Source organism: Mesoplodon mirus (assembly GCF_964341445.2).
Source record: "Mesoplodon mirus genome assembly, chromosome: 9".
Classification (NCBI taxonomy): Eukaryota; Metazoa; Chordata; class Mammalia; order Artiodactyla; family Ziphiidae; genus Mesoplodon; species Mesoplodon mirus.
The window spans coordinates 66,926,215-66,949,988 of NC_138985.1; the positions used below are offsets into that span (position 1 = coordinate 66,926,215).

At 39.3% G+C, this 23,774-nt stretch overlaps 1 protein-coding gene across 1 annotated transcript in view; it reads right to left on the minus strand.

Annotated features, from left to right (window-relative positions):
* HIBADH (3-hydroxyisobutyrate dehydrogenase) overlaps positions 1-8,467 on the minus strand; it is a 105,973-nt gene extending 97,506 nt beyond the window's left edge. Inside the window, exon 1 of the mRNA XM_082633037.1 lies at positions 8,262-8,467. Within this exon, the coding sequence (XP_082489163.1) occupies positions 8,262-8,352 (91 nt within the window). The 5' untranslated portion in view covers positions 8,353-8,467. The remainder of the gene's footprint in view (positions 1-8,261) is intronic.
* Positions 8,468-23,774: the final 15,307 nt, after the last annotated feature.

A 23,774-nucleotide genomic window follows, 5' to 3' on the forward strand; every position in this document is an offset into this window, starting at 1 on the left:
TCCACTTGCCCATTTCCGTATCATTTCCCGGCTTTATTTTTCCTTTTTCTTTCAAGGACTCCAGTTTTAAAACTGTGTAGTGCACCAACTAATCACAGTCACCCTTTTTCAGATCCTCCCAACTAATGGATCCCTGCTCTTCCTTCAACTTAATCTCAATGTAGTGAGATTTCCTAAAAGCAAATTATGTGAAGCCCTAATGCTTAAGAAATAGAGGTCTTCTTGGGTCAGAAGCACATATCATTCCTATGAACTCCATGACCGTCTCTAACATTTCTGTTAAAGATGGGTGTCATTCCTGTGCATCATCGCCTTACCAGTGCTGAGTTTAACATGCTGGGTATGATAGGAGTCCTGTGCCTAACTTTCTGGTTCACAAGGGGTTTAATGACAGAGAAATGACACCTCACTGAATTTTTATTTTGATATGAAGCAGAATGAGAAGTATACTTTGTAAGAGAACTCTAATACTAACAACTAGCATGCCTGACTACTGTGTTAAGCTTGAAAAGGTATAATTTAACTAAGAACATCAGAAACTAGGAATATTATTATTTAAATGCAGTTAATTTTAACAGGCAACTCACTCTAAGTCAAACACTTAACTATGGCAAGGTAGAACCATAATTCATTCACACATTCAACAAATATGAAGCAACTATCATATGTACCATGGCAGATGCCATCAAAGACACAAATGACATACAGTCCTTGCTTTCAACCAGCTTAAAACACAAGAGGACAACTATGTACACAGACACTAAAACATGAAAGTGAAGGATAAAGTATGAAAAATAATGCTGATACTAAAGAACTCATCTGGTTTGGGAACTTGAAAAAACTAGCATTTGACCTCAGTATTCTAGGATGGGTAGGCTTTCAAATGGAATCAGAGTAGGAAAAAAGGGAGCTCCATACAGAAAAGGAATAGGTATGCACATGAGTATATGCAAGGAAATAGTAAAGCCAAGAAAAAATGAATAATAGTAAAAGTTAACATTTGTGGCAATTTTACTACATGCCAAACACTATACTCAGTACTTTATAAATAGCACTGTCATCCCAGCCCATCATTAAGCCTATCTTCCAGCTCAGGTCCCTGACACTTGGTTAGTTTAAATAAAATGCCCAAGACTTTATAAGATTGTAATGCCAAGATTCATATTCAGCCAATCTGACTCTAGGTTCTTCATTTTTAAGTGCCCTCCACTCTTCCTACAGGACGCACCAAGAAACAAAACAAGAAGATTAAGATTGAAAGAAAAAATGCAACCATAATGTGGAAGGCTGGGAAGTATGCTCTAAACAATTTGAGTGTAGTTTGTAAGCAAGTGGTGGTACCACAGACTGAATGTTCGGTCCTCCCAAAATTTCTACATTGAAAAAATAATTCCCAGTGTGAGGGTATTTGGTGGTGGGGCCTTTGGGCAGTGATTAGATCATGAGGGGAGAACCCTCACGAACGGGACTAATGCCTTTACAAAACAGGCCGCAGAGAGCTCCCTCATCCCCTTCCACCATGTGAGGGCACAGGGAAAAGATGGCTGTCTTTGAACCAAGAAGTGGGCCCTCACCTGACATTAAATATGGCAGCACCTTTATTTTGGAATTCCCAGCCTCCAGAACTGTGAGAAATAGTTCTCTGCTGTTTATAAGCCACCCAGTCTATGGTATTTTGTTACAGCAGCCCAAACAGACTAAGACAGGTAGTTACTGAAAGGTTTGGGCAAGAGAAGTGACCTGACCAAACCCGTGCTTTAGGACAGAAATGAGGCAGCAGTGTACAACGGCTGAACTAAAGGAAGAGCCTGGAGGCAAAAAGACCCACACAAAAGTGACTGTCTAGGCCGGTCTTAGTCCATTCCAGCTGCTGTAACAAATATACCACAGTATAGTTGTTATGATGACTTAAACAACAAGCATTTATTTCTTACAGTTCCGGAGGCTGGGAAGACCAAGATCAAGTAGGCAACAGATCCAGTATCTGGTGAGGGCTCTCACTTCCTGGCTTGTAGATGACCATTTTCTTGTATCTCTGGAGCGCAGAGAGAGAGGACAAGCTCTCCTTCCTGTTTTTAGGACACTAATCCCATTCATGAGGGCTTCACCCTCATAACTCAATTACTTCCCAAAGGCCCCACCTCCTAATACTACCACAGTGGGAATTAGGATTCAACACATGAATTTTGGAGGGTTACATTCAGTCCACAGTAAGGGCAGAGTTAATAAAGACTGGTGGCTATAGAAAAGACAGATATGAAATATTTCAAATACAGTAGTAAAAGGACACAGCAATAGGTTGGATTATAATATAATTACAGAAGAAAAGGATAGTGACCTTAAAAACAAAGCAACAGAAACTATCCAAAACAAAACACAGAAAAAAGAATTTAGAAAATAAAAAGAACATTAGTAAGCAGTGAGACAGCTTCAACCAGCCAAATACATAGTGAAACTGGAGTCCTCAAATGAGAGGAGAGCAAAGTGGGGACAAGAAAAATATGTGAAGAACTAATGGGAAAAATTTCCAAATTTGATGAAAACCATAAACCCTATGCATCCAAGCTCAGTGAACCCCAACACAAGAAACATGAAGAAAACTATACCAAGACACATCATAATCAAAATGCTCAAAAGCAACTGGCAGAAAAAAGACATTATGTACAAAGGAACAAAGACAAGAATGAAGGCAGATTTCCTGTCAGAAACAAAGCCAGTGAGAAAACAGGAGGGCATCATCTTTAAAGAACTGAAACAAAAAACGACTGTCAAGATACGAATCTATCTAGCCAGTGAAACTGTACAATTATAGATGTTTGAGTATGTAGAGAGGCATGAGGAAACTGATGGGGGAGGGGTGAATGGATACATTCACTGTCTTGATTGTGAAGATGGTTTGATGGTTTCACAGGTATAAACACGTCAAAACTCATCAAACTGTAAATGTTAAACAGGTGCAGTTTATTGTTAAGTCAACGACATTGCAATAGAGCTGTTTTTTAAAGAGTCAACATGTTTACAGAAAAAACAAACAAGAGAAGATATTTCTCAATCTAAAGATACTAAAGTGATATATCAACCAAATGCAATTTGTGAAGTTTGAATGGATCTGGATTTGGGGGGGAAAAGTCTTATGACATTCTAAGGAAAATTATGAAATTTTAAATATGAGCTGTATATTAGGATGATACCAGGGAAGTGCTAATTGTCTTAGGTAATGGTAATTTGGTTATGTAGGAGACAGTCTTTCTTAGGAGATTCACACTGAATCATTTAGGGTTGAAAGTGTCATAGTGTCTGCATTTTAATTTCAAATGATACAGGTGGGATATGAATATACTTGGAAAGAAATAAAGCAAATATGGCAAAAGGTTGGTTAACAACCGTTGACACTGAGCAAAGAGTACACAGATGTTCATAGCATTATTCTTTCAACACTTTGCTTGAAACTGTTCATAATAAAACAAGGGGGAAAAACTTAGCACATCTCAAAAAAAAATCACAAACATGACAAAATACAAATAACTAGGAAGAACACTTGCAACACACGATAGAAATAGGGCTACTTTACTATATATGCAAATAACTTTAAAATCTGGAAAAAAATGTAAATAATCCATTGTTTTAAAGTATGCCAAAATCACAAAATGACAGTTAACAGAAAATATTTTTTAAAAAACTTTGAAAAAATGTTCAACTTGTCATAACTAGAGTAATGCAAAACAAAGCAATGTAATACCATTTTCACCTATCAGCTGGACAAATGTGTTTCTTGGATAAACTCACACTTGGTTAGAAGGGACTGCTAAAACATATACTCTCATACACTGTAGAATTGTATTTTATGTCATCCTTTTAGACAGCAATTTGAAAAAAGGATCTACATTTGAATTTTATTATAAAATTTAAATTTAAAATGTACATACTCTTTGACCCAGTAATTCCATTTCCAGGAATTTATACTATACATAAGGGGTCAGCACACTTTTTCTTAAAGGGTGAGGGGGTAAACAATTTCAGTTTGGGGCCATGAGGCCTCTGTCACAACTATTCAACTCATCTACTATAGTTTTAAAACAGCCATACACAATATAAAAACAAGTGGCTGTGCTTGTTTTCCAATATAATTTGATTTACAAAAACAGGGACCCAGCTATTGGGCCACAGTTTGCTGACCTCTACTATATATAAACTCTGAACAACACAAAAATATAGTTTACTATAGGAATGTTTGTAACAACAGAAACATTATAAATAACTAAATACACATTAACAGGGCACTTTTTATAATAACTAAATATACATTAACAAGGTACTTGATATTTCATAGAAAATCAATACAATGAAATTGTAATGTTCAAAAGAATGTGATATATCTATCTAAAAGTATAAGGAAAAAAATCTCCAGGACATGTTATATTAAGTGAAAAAAAGCAAGATGCAGAGCATTATATATATAGTAACACACAGTATATGAGAAAAAAGAATACATATGCATTAAACGTTTTCAAATTTCTGTAAGATGCTTAAGAAACGGCAGTTACAACTAGAAAGTTGGACTGATGGGTCAGAGTTAGAGAAAGGACTCTTTTACTTTTCATTTTATAACCTTTTGAGTTTTTACCATGTGCATATAACTTTTATAACTACTTTTATAATAAATGAAATAAATAAATTGGCATACAGTGAGTGTTTAATAATGTTATATGAATCAATTACTAACTAGAGAGAGTTTTCATCAAATGAAGATAAAAGTCAGTGCTGAAGCAAGAGTAAAGATAGTGATAAAGTGGATCCAGCAAAGGTAATTTGTACTGCAGCAACCATTAAGCAAACGCTGCAGGCTGACTCTCCAATATCCTTTCCTCCCAGACCTATGGTCAAGTTCCAAACTACCTAAACCAATTATGGTACCTCCATCTCTCTGCAAATGACTGTTCACAGATTGGCAGCCCTAAGTAAAAGATTTAGAAATGCTGTGAAAAATCAGAGTATGTAATAGGAAATGAACTAGAGATTAAAGAACAGATTGTATCTAATCAGCAAACTCTTGTGACTCTCAGTACCACTACTTAAGCGGCAGCCAGGAGGAAGAAGAAACTAGCCAGAAAAGTTGGCAAAGTTAGTTTCTAAATTTATAGATGTAAATTTACAGATTATGACCTTTTTCTCCAATGGGACATGGACAAAGTTATCCATATCTTGGTAACATGAAGTGCCACCAAAAACCGGGCGACTCTAAGTTTCAAAATGCAAAAATTGGTAATAGGTTAATTATTTTACATTTCTAAAGGTTTTTTTTCTCTCATCAAAGTAATTCATTGTAGAAAACTGAAAAATACGAAAAAGTATAAAGTCATAAGGGAAAAAGTTAATCTCACTACACAAAAATAATCAGTTAGCATTTTGTATAGCCCTTCCAGTCTTCTGAATGCATTTTTTCATTATGAGACTCTATACTGTATATACAACTTTGTGTCCTACTTTATTACATATTATGTCATAAGCATTCTTTTTGCTTTAATGCTAAGAGTTACTAAACTAAGGATAGTGACTTACTCTATAAAGGCCTTTATTATTTGGGTCAAGTTATTTTAGAAATACAGTTGACCCTTGAACAATGAGTGGGGTTGGGGCACTGACGCTCCTCACAAAATCCAAATATAATTTACAGTTGGCCCTCCACAGCCTGCTCCAAATCTTCAGGTTAAACCAATTGTAGTACAAATTTATTGAAAAAAATCCATGCATAAGCTGACCCATGCAGTTCAAACCCATTTTGTTCAAGGGTCAACTGTATTCTCCTTATGCAATTTCACAAGTTTAAGGTCAACTTTTGGTCCCCAGAGTCATGTGCAGCTTTTCAGAGTTTCATGTGCAACCCTAGAAGCTAATGTAAAGAGGAGAAAAATGGCATATATTTTATTTACACAACGAGTTATGCTGTTTTGAAGGCAGATTTCGTACACACACAAAGAGCCAATAATAAAAAAGAACTGTATTCCCATTTCTGTCTATAATGCTGGCTAATTTTCCCATTCCACTTTTGGTCAGGTGGTCGCTTTAAGATGATCTGTTACAAATTATTTTTCCTTGTACTTGTTAGTGAATCAAATGACAGTAGAGGGTCAACATCTGTCATTTTTTTGTCTGTACGAAGAAGTCTGAAACTAAATTTAATTATCTTTTAAGATAAAACATAAAACTTACTTTTATTAAATGGTGATGAAATAGTAATGTATAAAAAAATAGTAATGTATGTCTAGTTTAATAGTTCTCATTTTTCTATTTCCTTTTCGATGCTTTAAATATTTTAAAAGTATGACATGCTATTACTAGCAACTTTTAGATCTCATTTTTTTCAAGCTGTAAATAACTGTATAGATCTTTATAATATTACCCTCCATATGATATAAACATCTTAAACATATCATGGAGACAAACATCCCACAGAATTCAGAACACTAAATAATGTTACTATTTGAACACAGTTCTTTTTCTTAATGTCCCTAGACTCCAAACTGGCACATAATTTTTCTTTTAAGACTCTAACATCAAAAAAGTTAACACTTTTGTAGTAAATTAAAATTAACAAAAATGTTTAAAACAATTCCACAGAGTAAAAACAATTACTGAAGCATTTTAAACAATCATCACACACAAAAAAATTTTTTTAATTTGTCATAAATCTATATTCTTACAATGTGTTTGGGTCAAAGAACAAGATTATATGCCAAAGTAGTCTACCAGCATTTCAAGGTAGGCCTTTCCAGTCTACAGAAGCATTTATTATAGTCACAGGCCTCAGACTCTTCCATGCATTTTAAGAACTTTCCTGTAACTCTAAAAGGTACTTCAAGGGTTCATTAAAATAGCGTTAGAACACCTTGTAAAACCACTAAACAGCACGTATGTCTTCCTTGACTAATCAAAAGTGAAAGAATTGTGCATTCATGTGAAAACTGGTGCTACATTTACTACCGCAGAAGAGTGATTTTTTTTTTTAAGTATCTCCAATGTAGGAGGCATTTTTTGTAGTTCAATACATGTAGCTCAAACAGTAGTTACACTCAAGTTTGGCAATTTCTGTGAGTTTGTATCTCATTACTGTGATTCTGTATCATACATCTGTTCTCTCCCATCGTATAGAGCTTTCCCTTATCAAGCCAGAGAGGAAATTCACTCTTCTGCTTAGATTTTTACTGAGGGGGAGGAAGGGAGGCTGTTAAGAACTCAATTCCCAGCCTCTTTTTTTAAAGTACAGATCAGAAAAAATTAATACCAAGGCTTTTTCAATCTCCCAAGTATGAGAGTGCTAAATAGTGCATTTTCAAAACTAAAAATTTTACAGGAAGACAATGGCAGTTTCCCCAAAAATCAACCAATTTTCCAATTAAAGAGGAATCCTGCTGTAGAAGAAAAGTGCAGGAATCATAAAGAATCAAGGACTACTTTCTAGATCCTGCTGTAATATCCTAATTCACTTATCCAAGGGGCTTTAGGTTCTTCCATCTGAAAAATTAAAGATTAGTTCTCTGTGGGTCTAAAAACTACCTCTTCCTAAATCGATGGTTAGCTTCCATAACTTATAATGTTATGAGGGGTGGGAGGGGACGGAAGCAGGATAGGTTCAGGCCACAATTTTGAGAACGTTGTAAGTATTCTGGTTAATAATTTGACAGAAGTGCCATCTTCAGGTAGCACAGTTACAGAGAAGCGGTGGAAGCCCGCCTGGCCGATCAAAGGTGACTTAAAACTTTGCTGGAAAGACTGATCACCTGATTTGTAAGACTTCACGTGTGTAAAAACATCAGAAACAATTAAGGTGATTAAAACAAAAATCAGGGCTGCGGCCGGAGAGCGCGCCCACCCGCGGCGCTGCAAGGCCAGCCAGCGCTGCAAGGCCAGGGGTCGCTGGGGTGGGTAGGGGGTGGGCCCTCCAATTGTCCTCATAAGCCCTAACTCCAAAGAAGCACGACTCGGACCCAAATACTCCTCTCTCTACCCCAAGATCTTCCCATTCCTTCCTAAGTCCCGAAAGGACGCCGAACGCCATTCATCTAGATCTGGGTGGGGAGAATGGGGGCAAGCACTAGTGGCGCGAGCCGCAGAAGGGGCCAGGCCTTGGAACCAGTCAAAATGTTGGGTTTTAAGCCCCGATCCAACCGCAGTGCCTCCGGTGAAAAGACCTCTTCAGCCGTCAGGGCGCGCGAAGCGGGCGGCCGGAGGAGGGACTGGGGAAGAAGGCGCGAGGTCCTTACCCGCTGCAAGGCTGGCCACTGCCGGTTGCTGCCGGCGGCTCCAGTACCGGAGGCCGGAGGCAGCTCCACGGAGCCGTAAGGAGGCTGCCATGCTGCCCCCGCCCCGCCTCCCCACGGTGACCTCCGCGACTCCCAGCCCAGCTCACCCACTGACTGCTAGGGTGCGTGGTGCGGCGGGCGGGATCGGCTGCGGCGTGGGGCCGCATGCGCACGCGCTCTGCCGCTCGGGGCGGGCACCTACCGCGAGGGGAGGAGCGCGGCGCCGAGGCGCGGCCCGGCGGGACATGGGACGTCAATCCCCTTACGGACAGGGAAGCAGACCAATCAGAATTCCGCTATCCTCCGCCCTTTGCGAACCACGAATAGGAGGCCTTCTCGGAGTAGCACATCCGGAGCCCTGGCCCCGCCCCCAAGCTCCTCCCTCATGTACAGACTGCGGGCTGGAGTCTCCTTGTTTATCAAAACGCAAAGGGTGTGTGGGAGGCGGCGGCTGTCACTCACAACCGCCTCCTTGGAGCGTCTGACCCTCAGAACCGCCCCCTTGGAGTGTTGTAACTGCATGTGTTGCTTCCTTGCAGTCAAGGGCATAACTTTGACTCGCGGCAGCTGCTGCAATAGTTAAGCAAGAGCAAAAATTCCCAGTCTTCCCAAGTACAGGGATCCACTTTTAACCTCAATAAAACGTGGGTCTTTTGATGTTAGCATTTGTATTTTTAGTGTCTGTTCGTTGAGAAACATTCATGAAATTCAGAAATCTACCATGAATGCAATAACTTTAAAATTATTTGATTTTATTTTACCCAAAAGTTTCTCCATGAACTTGAAAAATTGTAGGAAAACAACTTAATATTGTTTTCTTTGAAGGATAGAATTGCTGGAAACTTGCACTCTCTATTCCAGTATATATTTCTCTAATGTTTGAAAATCCTGCATCCATTTCATAAGTAAAAACTAAAGGTAAATGAAAATGCAGAAGGTATTGTATATGTATGTGTGTCAGAGAGAAGGAGACATTCATTTCTTGTATCTGTGCTTGGTGTACATATTTGAATCTTTGAACCCTCGGGCGATACTTAGCGGGGTTCTCATCCTCTCTGAGCCCATGAAAGGGTTGGGAGCCGTGGGCACACCAAAGAAAGACTTGCGTTTTTTACAGAATGGTAGTACAGGAGGAAAGAGTGAGGAGTGGCTAGGGCAATAGGAACCACTCCCCGAATTCATTTTATTTATTCACGTGCCTAGGTTGTTCTTAACCTTTTAATCGGAGTAGCAGAATCAACAGAGTTGACTTTAACCTTTTTTAACCTTTGACTTTAACCTTTTTTAACCTCTGCCCAGTCACTCACAAGTGTAACCTTTTTTAACCTCTGCCCAGTCACTCACAGGTGTTGAAAGTACCTTAAGGAATTGGATAATTTCCAAGGAGGCTCTCTCAGTGTTTTTGACGTGCTAGCAATGTTTCCAAAAACTAGTTCAGAGTGCAAGATCCGCGTTTGTAACTGATAGAGAAACAGTTCCCTTCTTTGCCTTTCTCTCCACCCTAACCCTCTACTCCACACAAACCAAAACCCGAGGAAAGGAGGAAGACAAGGAAGAAAAAATTATTTCAGATATTGGGGACAGTCTCCTAGATTTGGGTCTCCGCCCAAATCTATTTATTGCTTTCTGGAGCATTTCCTACCTGATCCTCTTCCTGGTTTATTGAGTTTTAGCTGGAATAGACCTCCTGCAACCAATAAATGTAGCCCTACAGGTTTCTATAATTAACTGCTGAAATGCTGTCTGCCTTTCAACTATGTGAACCTACATCGCAGAGCTATTCACAACACAGGCCGACATATCAATTGATCTCCCAGCTCCTGAGGTTTATATCCCTATACTCTTGAGATTTTATATCCAATCAGATGGTTTTTGTCATTTTTATTGTGAGCTACTGTTTTTGTTTCTCTAGGTTGTTTATAGGGCTCTCCTCTCGAAAATGAATATTTCTTTACAAAAGTCTGCCTCTTACGAACAACATTCTCCTAGGACTGGAAGGGGAGAGAAGAAGGAACTCAGAAAGAAGAAGAAACAGAGATAAAGCTGCACATGAGGCCTTTTTAATTTGCTTTTCTTCAAAACAAAACAAAACAAAACAGATGTGCTGGCTTTGAAAAGGGAGTGAGCAGCATTGAAAGTTTGATGATTTTGGCTCAACTAGGGCCAGGGGATAAGTTACAATTTCTCCATATTCCTACATCATGTGTTTTAAATATCTCCTAGTGGTAGGCCTATATTGATTCATAAATTAAGGCTCTAAGATTTTCATAAAAGTTTTCTCATAAGTATTATGATTTTTTTAAGTAACTGTTACTATTTGAAGATGCTTACAGATCTTATTGGATCTGAAAAGGCAGTTACTCCTTATGGCTGGCTTTATTTGATTGCCTTCCTGATGTCTTTGTTGGAAAGGCCCCGTAACTTCTCCCTAAGTCATTGCCAAGTAGTTTTGCTTGAAATTGTGTTTCAAGGCATTATAGGCTCTTTACTTCTGCTTCTGGGAAGATGTAGTAGATATATTTTTCTCTGTTCCTCCCACTAAGTACAACAAAACTCTGGACATTATATCTAAAATAAACATAATGAAACTGAGTCCCTCTAAAACCAAATTCCCTTAGTAAGTCTATGATTAATCTCTCTACGCAAACCTTTATTCCCTTTCTTGTCCCACCCCTGTACCCCTCAAGATTGAGGAGTATCAAAGAAAAAGGGGGGTTTGAACCTGATCAGGACCCTGAGGGGCCTTCCCAGGTACAAAAGCCCCTCTATATCTTCCACTTCTTGTTTGTAGGGAAAAAAGGCTTTAGTCTCCTAGGCCTTTCCTGTGTTCCAAAGAGCAGGCGCAAGCAGTTAATGATTAGGACTGTAGAATCACAGGACTCCCTCCTAAAGGGATAAAGAGAACAATCTGATGCATATCTTTAAGTTGCTCTACAGACACTAAGACCTTCACCCAGGTGGAGGATGGTGACTACACCCTGACGGCAAGCAGGTAGACCCCAGACTGGTTGGGATCACAAAGTTGAGATTCCCAAAACATCATCTTGTTACTTCACCACCAACTGATCAGAAGCTGATCATGCATTCTACAGCCCTCTACCCTAACTGTCTTTAAAAACCCTTGCCTGAAAGCCATCGAGAAGCTCAAGTCTTTCTGAGCATGAGCTGCCCATTCTACTTGCTTGGCACCCTGCAAATAAATCCTTACTTTTGCTGCAAACACCCACCCAAGTCAGAGTTTGGCTTTCCACGCTGTGGGCACACAAGCCCTTGCTCTGTAACAATAAGAAGATTCTGAAAGGTGGAGAAAAGAAGGCATACCAGCTAGAGACCACAGGGTCCAAAGAGGAACACAGAGGTAAGTTCTTGGGTTTTCATTTCGCCTTTTATATCACATACTAGGTACTGGAGAACCCAGAAACCGTAAACCCGAAATTGCTAAGAGGCACAAACCAAAATGCCCCAGTAAAAGGCTACTCTCTTTAGCCAAAGGACCAAAAAGGGGCAGCCTAGCAAGACAGATAACCTTTAGAAAATAATCACACTACTGTAGACAAACACTGCATAATAAAAACCTATGGCCCCACTCCCACCAATGCCGGCAAAGGCCAGGTGAGGAGCCCGCTTCCACACGCTAAAGGCCATAATGAGACACCTCACAATCCTAACACCTCAGTCCCCCTACACCTCAGTCCCACTGGTGTGGTATCAGAGAAGGCCACGTAAAGAGCCAGGACTTTTCCCATTTCTGGATGGTAACAAGTACCTATCCACACATACTCCCCCCACCCCTGTCCCCAAGGTGTCACAGGAGGCCACATGGGGAGCCTGGACTTCCACCCCCAACTGACAGTAATGAGGTACCCCTCCCTCTCCTGGCTAGGGTGGAGTCAGAGTGGCCTAGAGGAGAGGCTGGACTTCCTCCACTACCCTCCCCACCATGGTGTCAGTGGAGGCCACATGGGGAATGCTCCTACCCCTCTTAGCTAGGGATGCGTCAGTGGAAGCCCAGTGGGGAGTTGAAACTGCCACTCCCACCTGCCAGTAATGAGGAGGCCCACCCCCACCCCATAGGTGTCAACAGAGGCAAAATAGGGAGCCTAGACCTCTATCCCCACCTGGCAGTAACAAAGACAATGCCCTGGGACTTCCCTGGTGGTCCAGCGGGTAAGACTCCACTCTGCCAATGCAGGGGGCCCAGGTTGATCCCTGGTCAGGGAACTAGATGCCTCATGCATGCCGCAACAAAGAGTCTGCAGGCTGCAACTAAGAAGTCTGCAGGCAGCAACTAAGAAGCCCGCATGCCGCAGCTAAAGATCCCACATGCCGCAACTAAGACCCAGTGCAGCCTAAATAAATAAATATATAAAGACAATGCCCTCCTCCATGCCCTTGCCAGAGCAGTGTCAGAAAAAGCCAGCTAAAAGGGGGGATTAAAATAAGATCCAGAGTGCCATAATATCTAAAACATCCAGGTTTCAATCAAAATCATTCATCATACCAAGAACCAGGAATTGTGTAAACTAATGAAAAGGAAGATGTCAATACAAAGGTGACAGAAAAGTTAAAATTATCTGACAAATATTTTAAAGCAGCCATCAGAAAAATATTGTGATGAGCGGTTAGAACACACTTAAAACAAATGGAAAAAAATAGTCTCAGCAAAGAAATAGAGGATATAACAAAGAAATAAATGGAAATTTTAGAAATGAAGAATGTAATAACTGAAAAAAAAAAAAAAGTGAACAGGAAGCTAGAACAATAGAAATTACCCAATCTCAACAACAGAGAGAAAATAGACTAAAAAAAACAAAAACCAACCAAAAGAAAAAAACATGGCCTCAGGGGTGAACGTGACAATAAAAGATCTAACATTCATATCCTCAGAATCTGGGAAAGAGAGGAAAAAAGACTTTCCCAACAAGGCCCATGTGATATAATCATTTTTATATCTGTCCCCAAGCTATTATTCTTTTCACTCACCTCCACGATAAAATGATACTATCTCCCTTGCCAGATTGCTCTGAACTCCCAGGTTCTCTCTCTCTCTCTCTCTTTCTCTCCCTTTCTTTTCCACCACAAGTTCTGATATCCATTCTCTACCCCCTACTCTTTAGGACTCAGTTCTAAATGACCTTCCTCATACAAACTCCCAGTTATAAAATATTTCACAGGTATGAAATATGCAGTGTGGGGAATATAGTCAATAACAGACCTTATGGTGACAGATGGTAACTAGATTTATCATGGTGATCATTTTGAAATGTATAGAAATATAGGATCACTATACTGTGCACCAGAAACTAACATAGTGTTGTAGGTCAATTATGCTTCTAAAACAAAGTCATAGAAAAAGAGATCAGATTCATGGTTACCAGAGGCAGGGGGTGGGGGGTCAGGGGAATTGGATGAAGGTAGTCAAAGGCACAAACTTCCAGTTATAAAATAAATAAGTACTAGGGATGTAATGCACATCTTGATAAATATAATTAACCCTGCTATATGATATATATGAAAGTTATTGAGAGTTAATCCTGAGTCCTCCTCACAAGGAAAAGAAAATATTTTTCTTTTTCTTTTATTTTGTATCTATATTAGATGATGGATGTTCGCTAAACTTACTGTGGTCATCATTTCATGATTTATATAAGTCAAATCATTATGCTGTACACCTTAACCTTATACAGTGCTGTACGTCAATTATATCTCAATAAAACTAGAAGGAAAAAAATAAATAAATGACCTTCCTCAAGAAATTTTTTTTTGGAGGGTTGGGGAACAGACAATAAACAAGCAGTCAAGAAAATGATCGAGGGACTTCCCTGGTGGTCCAGTGGTTAAGAATCCACCTTGCAATGCAGGGGACGCCGGTCGGGGAACTACGATACCACGTGCCACGGGGCAACTAAGCCGTCGGGACACAACTACTGAGCTCCTGCGCCACAACTAGAGAGAAGCCCACGCACCACAAGGAAGAGCCCACATGCTGCAACAAAAAAATCCCGTGTGCCGCAACTAAGACCCGATGCAGGCAAAAAATAAAATAAACATTTTTTTTTTAAAAAGAAGAAAATGATAAAGTTTGGTTAAGAAACTATATCTAAAGGTACTTTCAAAAATTGTACCGGTTAGCATCAGGTTTATCTGAATGAAACAGAACGGCAAAATGATAGCAGTCTAGTTTATCGTCACATAAAAGAAGTCTACATGTAGACAAACCAGGGTCATTATGGCAGCTCTGAGTTATGAAAAACCCAGGCTCCTCTTTTTGTTTTACTATCTAGCACTGGTTTCTAGCTTCATGATTACTTCACCATCCAAGGTGGCTGCTGGTGATCACAGATAACAGAAAAGGAGGAGAAAAGGTAAAGGAAAGGGATATGCAGTGGACTGTCCTCATTTTCAGAATTCTTCCTTGTAAGTTCCACCCAACAATTTCCCTTCCTCACTGGCCAGAACTTAGTCACTTAGCCATTCTTAGCTGCAAAGAAAGGTTAGAAATGTAGTCTTTTAGCTGAGTGGGGCAGGGCAGGGGGTCAGGGGTGGAGGGAGGTGGAAGGAGAATGGATTTGGAAAGACAATGACCAATCTTTGCCACAGGCAGTTTCAAAAATATTTTGGAATATAAAACATTGATAAAATAATCGAATTGTGTCCCAAATTGAGAGCATATCTAAGTACATACTGTTACATTTGTTTAAATGGATTAGAGGGGCTTCCCTGGTGGCTCAATGGTTAAGAATCCTCCTGCCAATGCAGGGGACATGGGTTCCATCCCTGGTCTGGGAAGATCCCACATGCCATGGAGCAACTAAGCCCGTGCACCACAACTACTGAGCCTGCGCTCTAGAGCCCGGGAGCCACAACTACTGAAGCCGGCATGCCTAGAGCCCATGCTCTGCAACAAGAGAAGCCACCACAATGAGGGGCCCGCACACTGCAACAAAGAGTAACCCCCGCTTACCACAACTAGAGAAAGCCTGTGTGCGGCAGTAAAGACCCAATGCAGCCAAAAATAAATAAATTTATAAAAAATAAATAAGTAAATAAATGGATTAGAGTTTGTTACATATATACATATTTATCAATATGTATATGTATACACAGGTTAGTATATACATATACAACTCCTTGTTCTGGCATCTGAGAGGGCCTAGAAACAATGATATTCCAGTAGCAAAGAGCATACCTAGTATTTTGTGTTTTCCAGCTACATGTCTACCTTTGACTGTGGTGGTCAATAACTATCAAACCTTATAAATATGGACTACACAAGGTTATTGAATAAATTTAATTATAAAGGTAGGTACTATTTTTTTTTTAACCCAAAGAAGGATGAAAAGCTACAGAGTAACAACAATGGCTGTCAACCTCAGACAGTGACTGAGCAAATTAATATATGAACACAACTCTAGACAAGTTACTAAACTGGAGCTCCAAGAAAAGTATGGTCCCTAAAATGTACTACAGTGCTTTTTTTTTAAATTTAGTTTTTAAATGAAGTATAGTTGATTTACAATGTTGTGTTACTTTCTGCTGTACAGCATAGTGACTCAGTTATACACATATATACATTCTTTTTTATATTCTTTTCCATTATGGTTTACCCCAAGATATTGAATATAGTTCCCTGTGCTATACAGTAGGACCTTGTTGTTTACCCATTCCATGTGTAATAGTTTGCATCTACTAACCCCAAACTCCCAGTCCATTCCTCCCCCACACCCCTCCCCCTTGGCAACCACAAGTCTGTTCTCTATGTCTGTGAGTCTGATTCTGTACAGTGCTTTTAAAAACTGGTGTCAGAATGCCTTTGAACAAGTCATGCATTCACCAATATTCACATCATATGCTTATATAACCTATTGGCCCTTTTGTGATTGAGGATGCAGCACATCACCTTTGTTCTATATCCAATATATCAATTATAACAAAAATAACAGAGGTTTTTGGTTTTACTTTTGTTTATTTAGTTTTGCTTAAGGCTATAATTACCAGAGACCCGTGACATAATTTTGGTAGCCTTCGGTCACTCTGTTTCCTAGTCAGATTATTTCCGTATGGTCCAATTCATCTACGAAGATCATAAAGCCACGGTTTGGAGTCCCAAATGCATGTTAGAACTTTTCCAAAATACCAAAGCCCAGGCCTCATCGCAAAGCAATTTCTGGGGTGAGTCATTGGGCAGCTGGATTTAGTTTTTAATTTTCTCAAGTAATTCTGCTGCAGAATGAGTAGTGAGAGTGGCTGCCATATAAGGTAAAACTATCTTAAGACATGAGAGATGCTCAGGAACTAGTCATGCTGGCAATGACAGTGGGCATACGGAGAAAGAGACAGGTAGGAGAGATATCTGGGAGGCAAAATTGATAGTACCAGTTACTTCCGGAAGTTGAAGGAGACTTGAAAGAGAAGAAATAATCGATGTAGACTCCTAGGTTTTGGGCTTGGGTGACTGGGTAGATGAAAGTGCCATTTCCCAAAACAGAGAACTGGGTTATGTTGGGTTTGAAGTGGACATGTCCGGGGCAGTTGGCCAGATGGAGAGTTGAAGTTAGGCGTATATATTTGGAAGTCATGGGCTAATAGATGATAATGAAAGTCATGGGTGTAGATGGGGTCCTTCCGAACATTTCTACAGTGGATAAAACTCCAGAGAACACTCTAGGGTATGGGTGGAAGAATTAGAGCATATAAAGACCAAGAGGGGGAGTCTAGAGAAGGAGGGAAATGAGGACAGGATGATGTCAGAGAAGTTAAAGCAGGAGAACAGTTCAAAGAAGGAATATTTCCAGTGCCAGTTCTTATCAAGTGAGGGATATGATAAGCACAGAAAAGTCTTTGAAGGCTTTTGCAACTAAGAATTACTGTTGCCTTTAGTAAAGGAGAGAAGTTGCAGTGAAATGGTGGGACCAGATCACAATAGATCGAGGAGAGAATGACAAATGGCAAAATGGACAAACAGAGACAATGAATATTGTCTTCCCCCCCACCCCCAGGAAACATGGCCTGTGAAGGAAAGGAGAAATTAGCAGGAAGTAAATTCAAGGGAGTTTTTCATTTGTTTTCATTTTTTTTCTTTTATTGAAGTATAGTTGCAGTACAATATTATATAAGTTTCAGGTATACAACATAGTGATTTACAATTTTTACAGGTTATACTCCATTTATAGTTATTATAAAATATTGGCTATATTCCCTGTGATATATGATATATCCTTGTAGCTTATTTTAGACCTAGTAGTTTGTATTTTGTGATTCTCTAACCCCTAAAATGGCCCTCCCCCCTTCCCTCACCCCACTGGTAACCACTAGTTTGTTCTCTATATCTGTGAGTCTGCTTTTTTGTTATATTCACTAGTGTGTTGCATTTTTTAGATGCCACATATCAGTGATATCATAATGTTTTGTCTTTCTCTGCCTGACCTATTTCACTTAGCATAATGCCCTCCAAAGCCATCCATGTTGCTGCAGATGGCAAACTTCCGTTCTTTTATATGGCCGTGTTTTCTTTCATTTCAAAGAGAAAAGAGATTTAAGTATATTTAAATGCTAAGGAGGAAGTCAATAGTGAGGCTGAGTTGAAGGAGGGGAGCTGATGCAAGACAGCTTTGGGGTTTATTACTGAACAATCCCCAGGATCCTTCCTCCTTAATTCATTTAACTTAAAGAAAAATACTTCCCCATTTAGTTTGTAATGTAATACCTATAGTCAGAGAGAAAGCACATAGAGAGCCTTAGTTAATAAGGCTGTGGGTTTTCTTTCCAGCAACCACACAAATTTGGAATGATACCAAAATATAAGCATAGTTACATATAATAATTTTTTAAGTACAGATCAAGGCAGAAACACACAAACATCCAAGATGACTATTTGGCAGAAAGAATTTTAGGGAAAGAAAGTTGCTGTAACCTTTTCTCTTATTACTGAGTCAGACTTCCTCTGTATACGATAACAGTTCACTTACAGTTCGAATCAGAGGGAGAAACTAGTTAATAGGTCTTGTTATCTCATGATTCCCCTTTTCTAGTACCAGATGATATGGAAATAACCAGTAAGTTCATTGAAGCCCTGGATTAATTAATGACCTTCTGCTCCAAGTACTCTTCCCTTAGAGAAATGAATCTTGACATGCAGTAGCATTCTGTGTGCTCTTAAGCATGTTTCTTCTTCAGATCTCTGTATAACTTTGATCAAAGCACATATTGAGAATATGTTTATCCATTGCTCCAATGTTCTTGAAAAGCACTTTGAAAAACTTTTTTAAAAACCACACCCTTTGACCCAAAGGATACAACCCTAAAAATCAATCAAAAAGAAATAATGGTAGGGCCTCCCTGGTGGCGCAGTGGTTGAGAGTCCGCCTGCCGATGCAGGGGATACGGGTTCGTGCCCCGGTCTGGGAGGATCCCATATGCCGTGGAGCGGCTGGGCCCGTGAGCCATGGCCGCTGAGCCTGTGCGTCCGGAGCCTGTGCTCCGCAACGGGAGAGGCCACAACAGTGAGAGGCCCGCGTACAGCAAAAAAAAAAAAAAAAAAAAAGAAATAATGGTAGATATAGAGAGAGGTGTTCACAGAAGTGCTATGCATAAAAGAGGAGAACAATTCCAATGTACAAAAGGAAGGAATAGATTAATGCATTCTGTTACATGTACACTGCAGAACACTGGCGCCCAATGTCTGTTCTTCCCTTCTTCCAGAATAATAGAATTTCTAGCTAAAAATATGGTTAGTCAGCATAAAAACTAAATTGCCCAGCTTCTTTTGCAGTTAAGTGTGGCAATACAACTAAGTTCTGGACATTGGGACATAAGCAGAATAGAAGCCACCTTTAGTAGGCACTTGGTATACACTTTGTCCCTTCTTCCTTCATCCTGCTAATTGAAACTTTGATGTGACAGCTGGCATGCTATCCTAGACTATGAGCACAGGCCTATGACAAGGACTGGCAGAGCAAAGAGATAAAATGAGTGCCCAAGTATACCCAAGTACTGCATGGAGAAGAGCTGTCATACCAGCCTGAGTTGCCCATGTCCAGATTTATACAGGAGAGAGAAATGAACTACTATCTTTTTTTAAATAGAACTATAGTTGATTTATAATATTCTGTTAGTTTCGGGTGTACAGCATAGTGATTCAATTTTTTTCAGATTATATTCCATTATAGGTTATTACAAGATATTGAAAATACTTCCCTGTGCTATACAGTATATCCTTGTTGCTTATCTTTTTTATCTATAGTAGTTTGTATCTGTTAATCCCACACTCCTAATGTGTCCCTCTTCCCCTCCCTCTCCCCTTTGGTAACCATAAGTTTGTTTTCTACATCTGTGAGTCTGTTTCCATTTTGTATATAGAATCATTTGTATTATTTTTTAGTTTCCACATATAAGTGATATCACAAAGCGTTTGTCTTTGACTAGCTTCACTAAGCATAATATTCTCTAGGTCCACCCATGTTGCTGCAACTTCTGTCCTTTTCAAAGTCACTGTTATTTTGAGATTTGGGTCACTCACAGATAAACCTAATTCTAACTAGAATACCATCTAGTGATAACTAAAATACATCTATGAATGTTTATCAAAACATCTAAAATATTGTTTCCTAAGAATTTTTAGTAGTATAGTATAAGAAAAGTCTCATAATATAATGTTAAGTGAAAAAATCAGGACACAAAACTGTTATTGCAATATTTTATAATTTTGTATTTTATTAAATGCATACATATATGCATAAGGGAAAAAAGTAGGATTATAGATATTTTTCCTTCTCTCTGCTTTTCTTCACCTTCTCTACCTCATTGTACACAAAACTCAATTCCAGACAAACCAAAGGCTTATATATGGAAGGCAAAACTTTAAAGTTATTGGAAGAAAATATGAGGGAGTTCCCTGGCTGTCTAGTGGTTAAGACTCTGCACTTTCAGCACGGCCATAAAGAAAAAAAAGGAAAATATGGAAGGATATCTTTATGACTTTGGGATAAGGAAGAATTTTTAAACAAGTCACAAAAGCACAAACAATAAAGAAAAGTATTAATATACTCAACAGCATTATAATTAAGAACATCTGTTCATCAAAAGATACCAAAAAGAAAATGAAAAAGCAAGCCACTGGGAAAAGATATTTGCAACATGTAAAACCATCAAAGTACATTTTTAGAAATTCCACAAGGCAACATGAAACATAAGCAACCAATAGAACAGAAAAAGGTGAAAATTACAAACAGCCATTTTATTAATAATCATGGAATGCATATTAAATCATAATGAAGAGATGGAACAACAGGAACTTTCTTACACAGCTAGAAGGAGTGTAAATTAGTCAATGACATTGGAAAATTATTTGCTATTACTTAGTAAAGTTGCACAAACTCGGTACTTCCACTCTTAAGTATTTAGTTTAGAGAAAAGCATTTATATGTTCATTAGGAGCCCTCCTAAGACCACAGCACCATTGTTCCAAATGGCAAAAAACTAGAAACAACCCAACAGAACAGGTAAATATAGTGTGGTCTGGGCATAAAATGGAAAGCCATTACAGAGGTGAGAATGAATGGAAGATAGCTGTTCTTGTCAACATGCATGACCCTCAAAAGCAATGTTGAGAGAGTCACAAAAGAATAAATAACTTTATATAGAGCTCAAAACAGGCAGAACAGAAAGTGTTTCTTTTTATGAATATATACACAGGTAGTAAAACTATATGAAAGCAAAAGAATGATTAACACAGATTTCAGGGTAGAGGTTACCCATGATTGGGAGGAAGGGGAGGCAGAGGTGACTGGGAGGTACACAGGGACTGGCCAAACTATTAGCAAAGTGCTATTTATTAAGATTCATGATAGATACCAGTATTCATTTTATTATTATTCTTTAAACAATAATAAGGTTATTGTTACGTTGTTATATATATATCGTACACTCTTTTGTAGGTATATTTTGTAATTTAAAAGAGTTTTAAAAAGGAACAACTTGAAGCTAATTTTAAAAAACTAAGCCACAAGCCCATAGCGTGTCCCAGCAATGTAAATTTTTAACAAATTAACAGGTAGGGCACATTTCACAGGGATCATTTACAGATTCTGACAAATTATTCAAAGAAATCAAGTGTTTTGTATGTTTTTGGTCACAGGGCATAAAACTGAGCAGAACATTCTCAGTCCCGTTTGCAGCCAGTTATGGCTGTGTAACTAAACTGGGGTCAACAGGATACGAGTGGAAGTGACATGTGCATTTCTAGGGGCTTTCCTTAAAGTTGCAGTCCCTTGCCCTGGACGTTTTCTTTCTCATTTCCTCTGGGGGGGCCCCAGACATGGAGGAGGCTGGTTTCCACCGTGCGGATAAAGACAAACTGCCAAGGGGATGGTGAAACAAGATGGAATGAACCTGGGTCTCTCCATGAAACCTGGGCCTCTGCTCTTGTGCAGCAGGACCACGAGGCCGGCCCTGGACTTCTTACCCTAGACTATTGAAGTGACTATAGTCTGGAATGTCTTTATTGCAGCAGCTTAGTTTGTACCTTGACTCATAAATCCACTGTCATTCTTTATGTGTTCCTTGTAAACATCAGTAGAGAGACATGACTCTGAAAATGGAACAGTAATACATGGTATTATCTACAAGAAAACCAGGTGCCTCCACAGCCTAGAAATTTCCTTTTCTCAGTGTCTAGCAGTGATCAGGCCCTGAGACACTGGGACAAGTCTAAAATGCACAAGAGACCAAAGTAGACGCCTGAATGCAAATTTATTAATTTACTGGGAGAAATAAAACAGCAATAGCCCTGTAAGCATAATTAACACATTCTCTCCCCTGTGATGAAACTACGTAGAAATCCAACTTATCAAAAGCCATTTCAGTGACTTATCAGAAATGTTTAAAGTTCATGGAATCAACTCATTCTCTCTCTGTAGGCAGACCTATATGGAACTTAGAAGGTTGCTTCATGAGCATGAAATCAAAACAAGGAGAAACCAACGAATCAAAGGTCTAGTGAATGTCCTTGCAACTTTATGACCATAGTGACAGGAAGTACTCAAAATCAGATGCCTAAGTCTCCTATATTTACCTTCGCATTAGAAATGTTGTTGCGGACTTCCTTGGTGGCGCAGTGGTTAAGAATCCGCCTGCCAATGCAGGGGACACGGGTTCGAGCCCTGGTCTGGGAAGATCCCACATGCCGCGGAGCAACTAAGCCCGTGCGCCACAACTACTGAGCCTGCGCTCTAGAGCCCGTGAGCCACAACTACTGAAGCCCGCGCACCTGGAGCCCGTGCTCCGCAACAAGAGAAGCCACCACAATGAGAAGCCCACACGCCACAACGAACGGTAGGCCCCGCTCGCTACAACTAGAAAAAGTCCGCACACAGCAACAAAGAACCAATGCGGCCAAAAATAAATAAATAAACAAATAAAGTTATTTAAAAGAAAAAGAAATGGTGTTGCAACTGGGACAAGGAAAAGGTCAAAGACTGACAGTAAGGCTTCCTTTTCCCTGGAGAACAGGCACTCTACCAATGTTTCCCTCTGTGATCCTTCTTTTCTTATCCCAAGGGCTGGTCCAAGAGGGTGTTGCTTGTCTTTAATGAGATTTTCACCTGTTTTGGAAGAAAAGAAAAAAATATCTCCCTGGATTAGTGGACTTTCTGGGAAGAATTGTGTTTGTTCTGAGAATATGGTATTTATTAATTTTGGGTGGTAAACTTCTTTTCTTTTATGCCATGATGGTGGCAGCAGACTGGTGGATCTTTTTCATGACTGTCTTTGGTAAATTGAAAAGTTGGCAGCACTTCATCAGATCCTCCTTTTTTTTTTTAACTGAGTCATAAAACCTAAAGGTCTGGAACTACTGTTCTATCCTCCCACAGATGAACAAACACTTTTTTTGACTGACACATTCTTAAGATATGGTAATGACTTCAAACTGGTTATACTGAAATTTTCTGAGCCTTCAAGCTATCCTTCGGGTGATTCATTTTTTATTCATTTTATGGCTCTAAATTCTTAGAGGTTTTATTTTATCTCATTTACAAGTTAGCAGGGCATATCTTTATAGCCCTCAAGTATTTAGAACATCCTATAAACTCACTTTCTAAGAGCACAAGAAGTATGTCGTATTGCAGTAATAACACCTACCATTTCTTGAGCATATACTATATGCCAGGCCCTGTGAATTCTTTTCTTTTTATGGATTAATTTAAGTAGCCCTTTCACAACACTATGAAGTAATTATAATTATTACTTGCATTTTAAGATGAGATGATTAGGGTGTAAAGAGTTAATTAATCTGTCCAAGATCACATAGCTAGCAGCGAGACCTAGAACTAAAAACAGGCTTCTGATTCCAAAGTCCATTTTCATATTATGTCTCTCAAAAAATCAGGGTCTGCCTTCTCATTAGGAAATTAAACCTTGGTTTCCTGTGAGATAGTAAAACTAATGAGGCCTAGTATATTTTTGAATATTTGATAA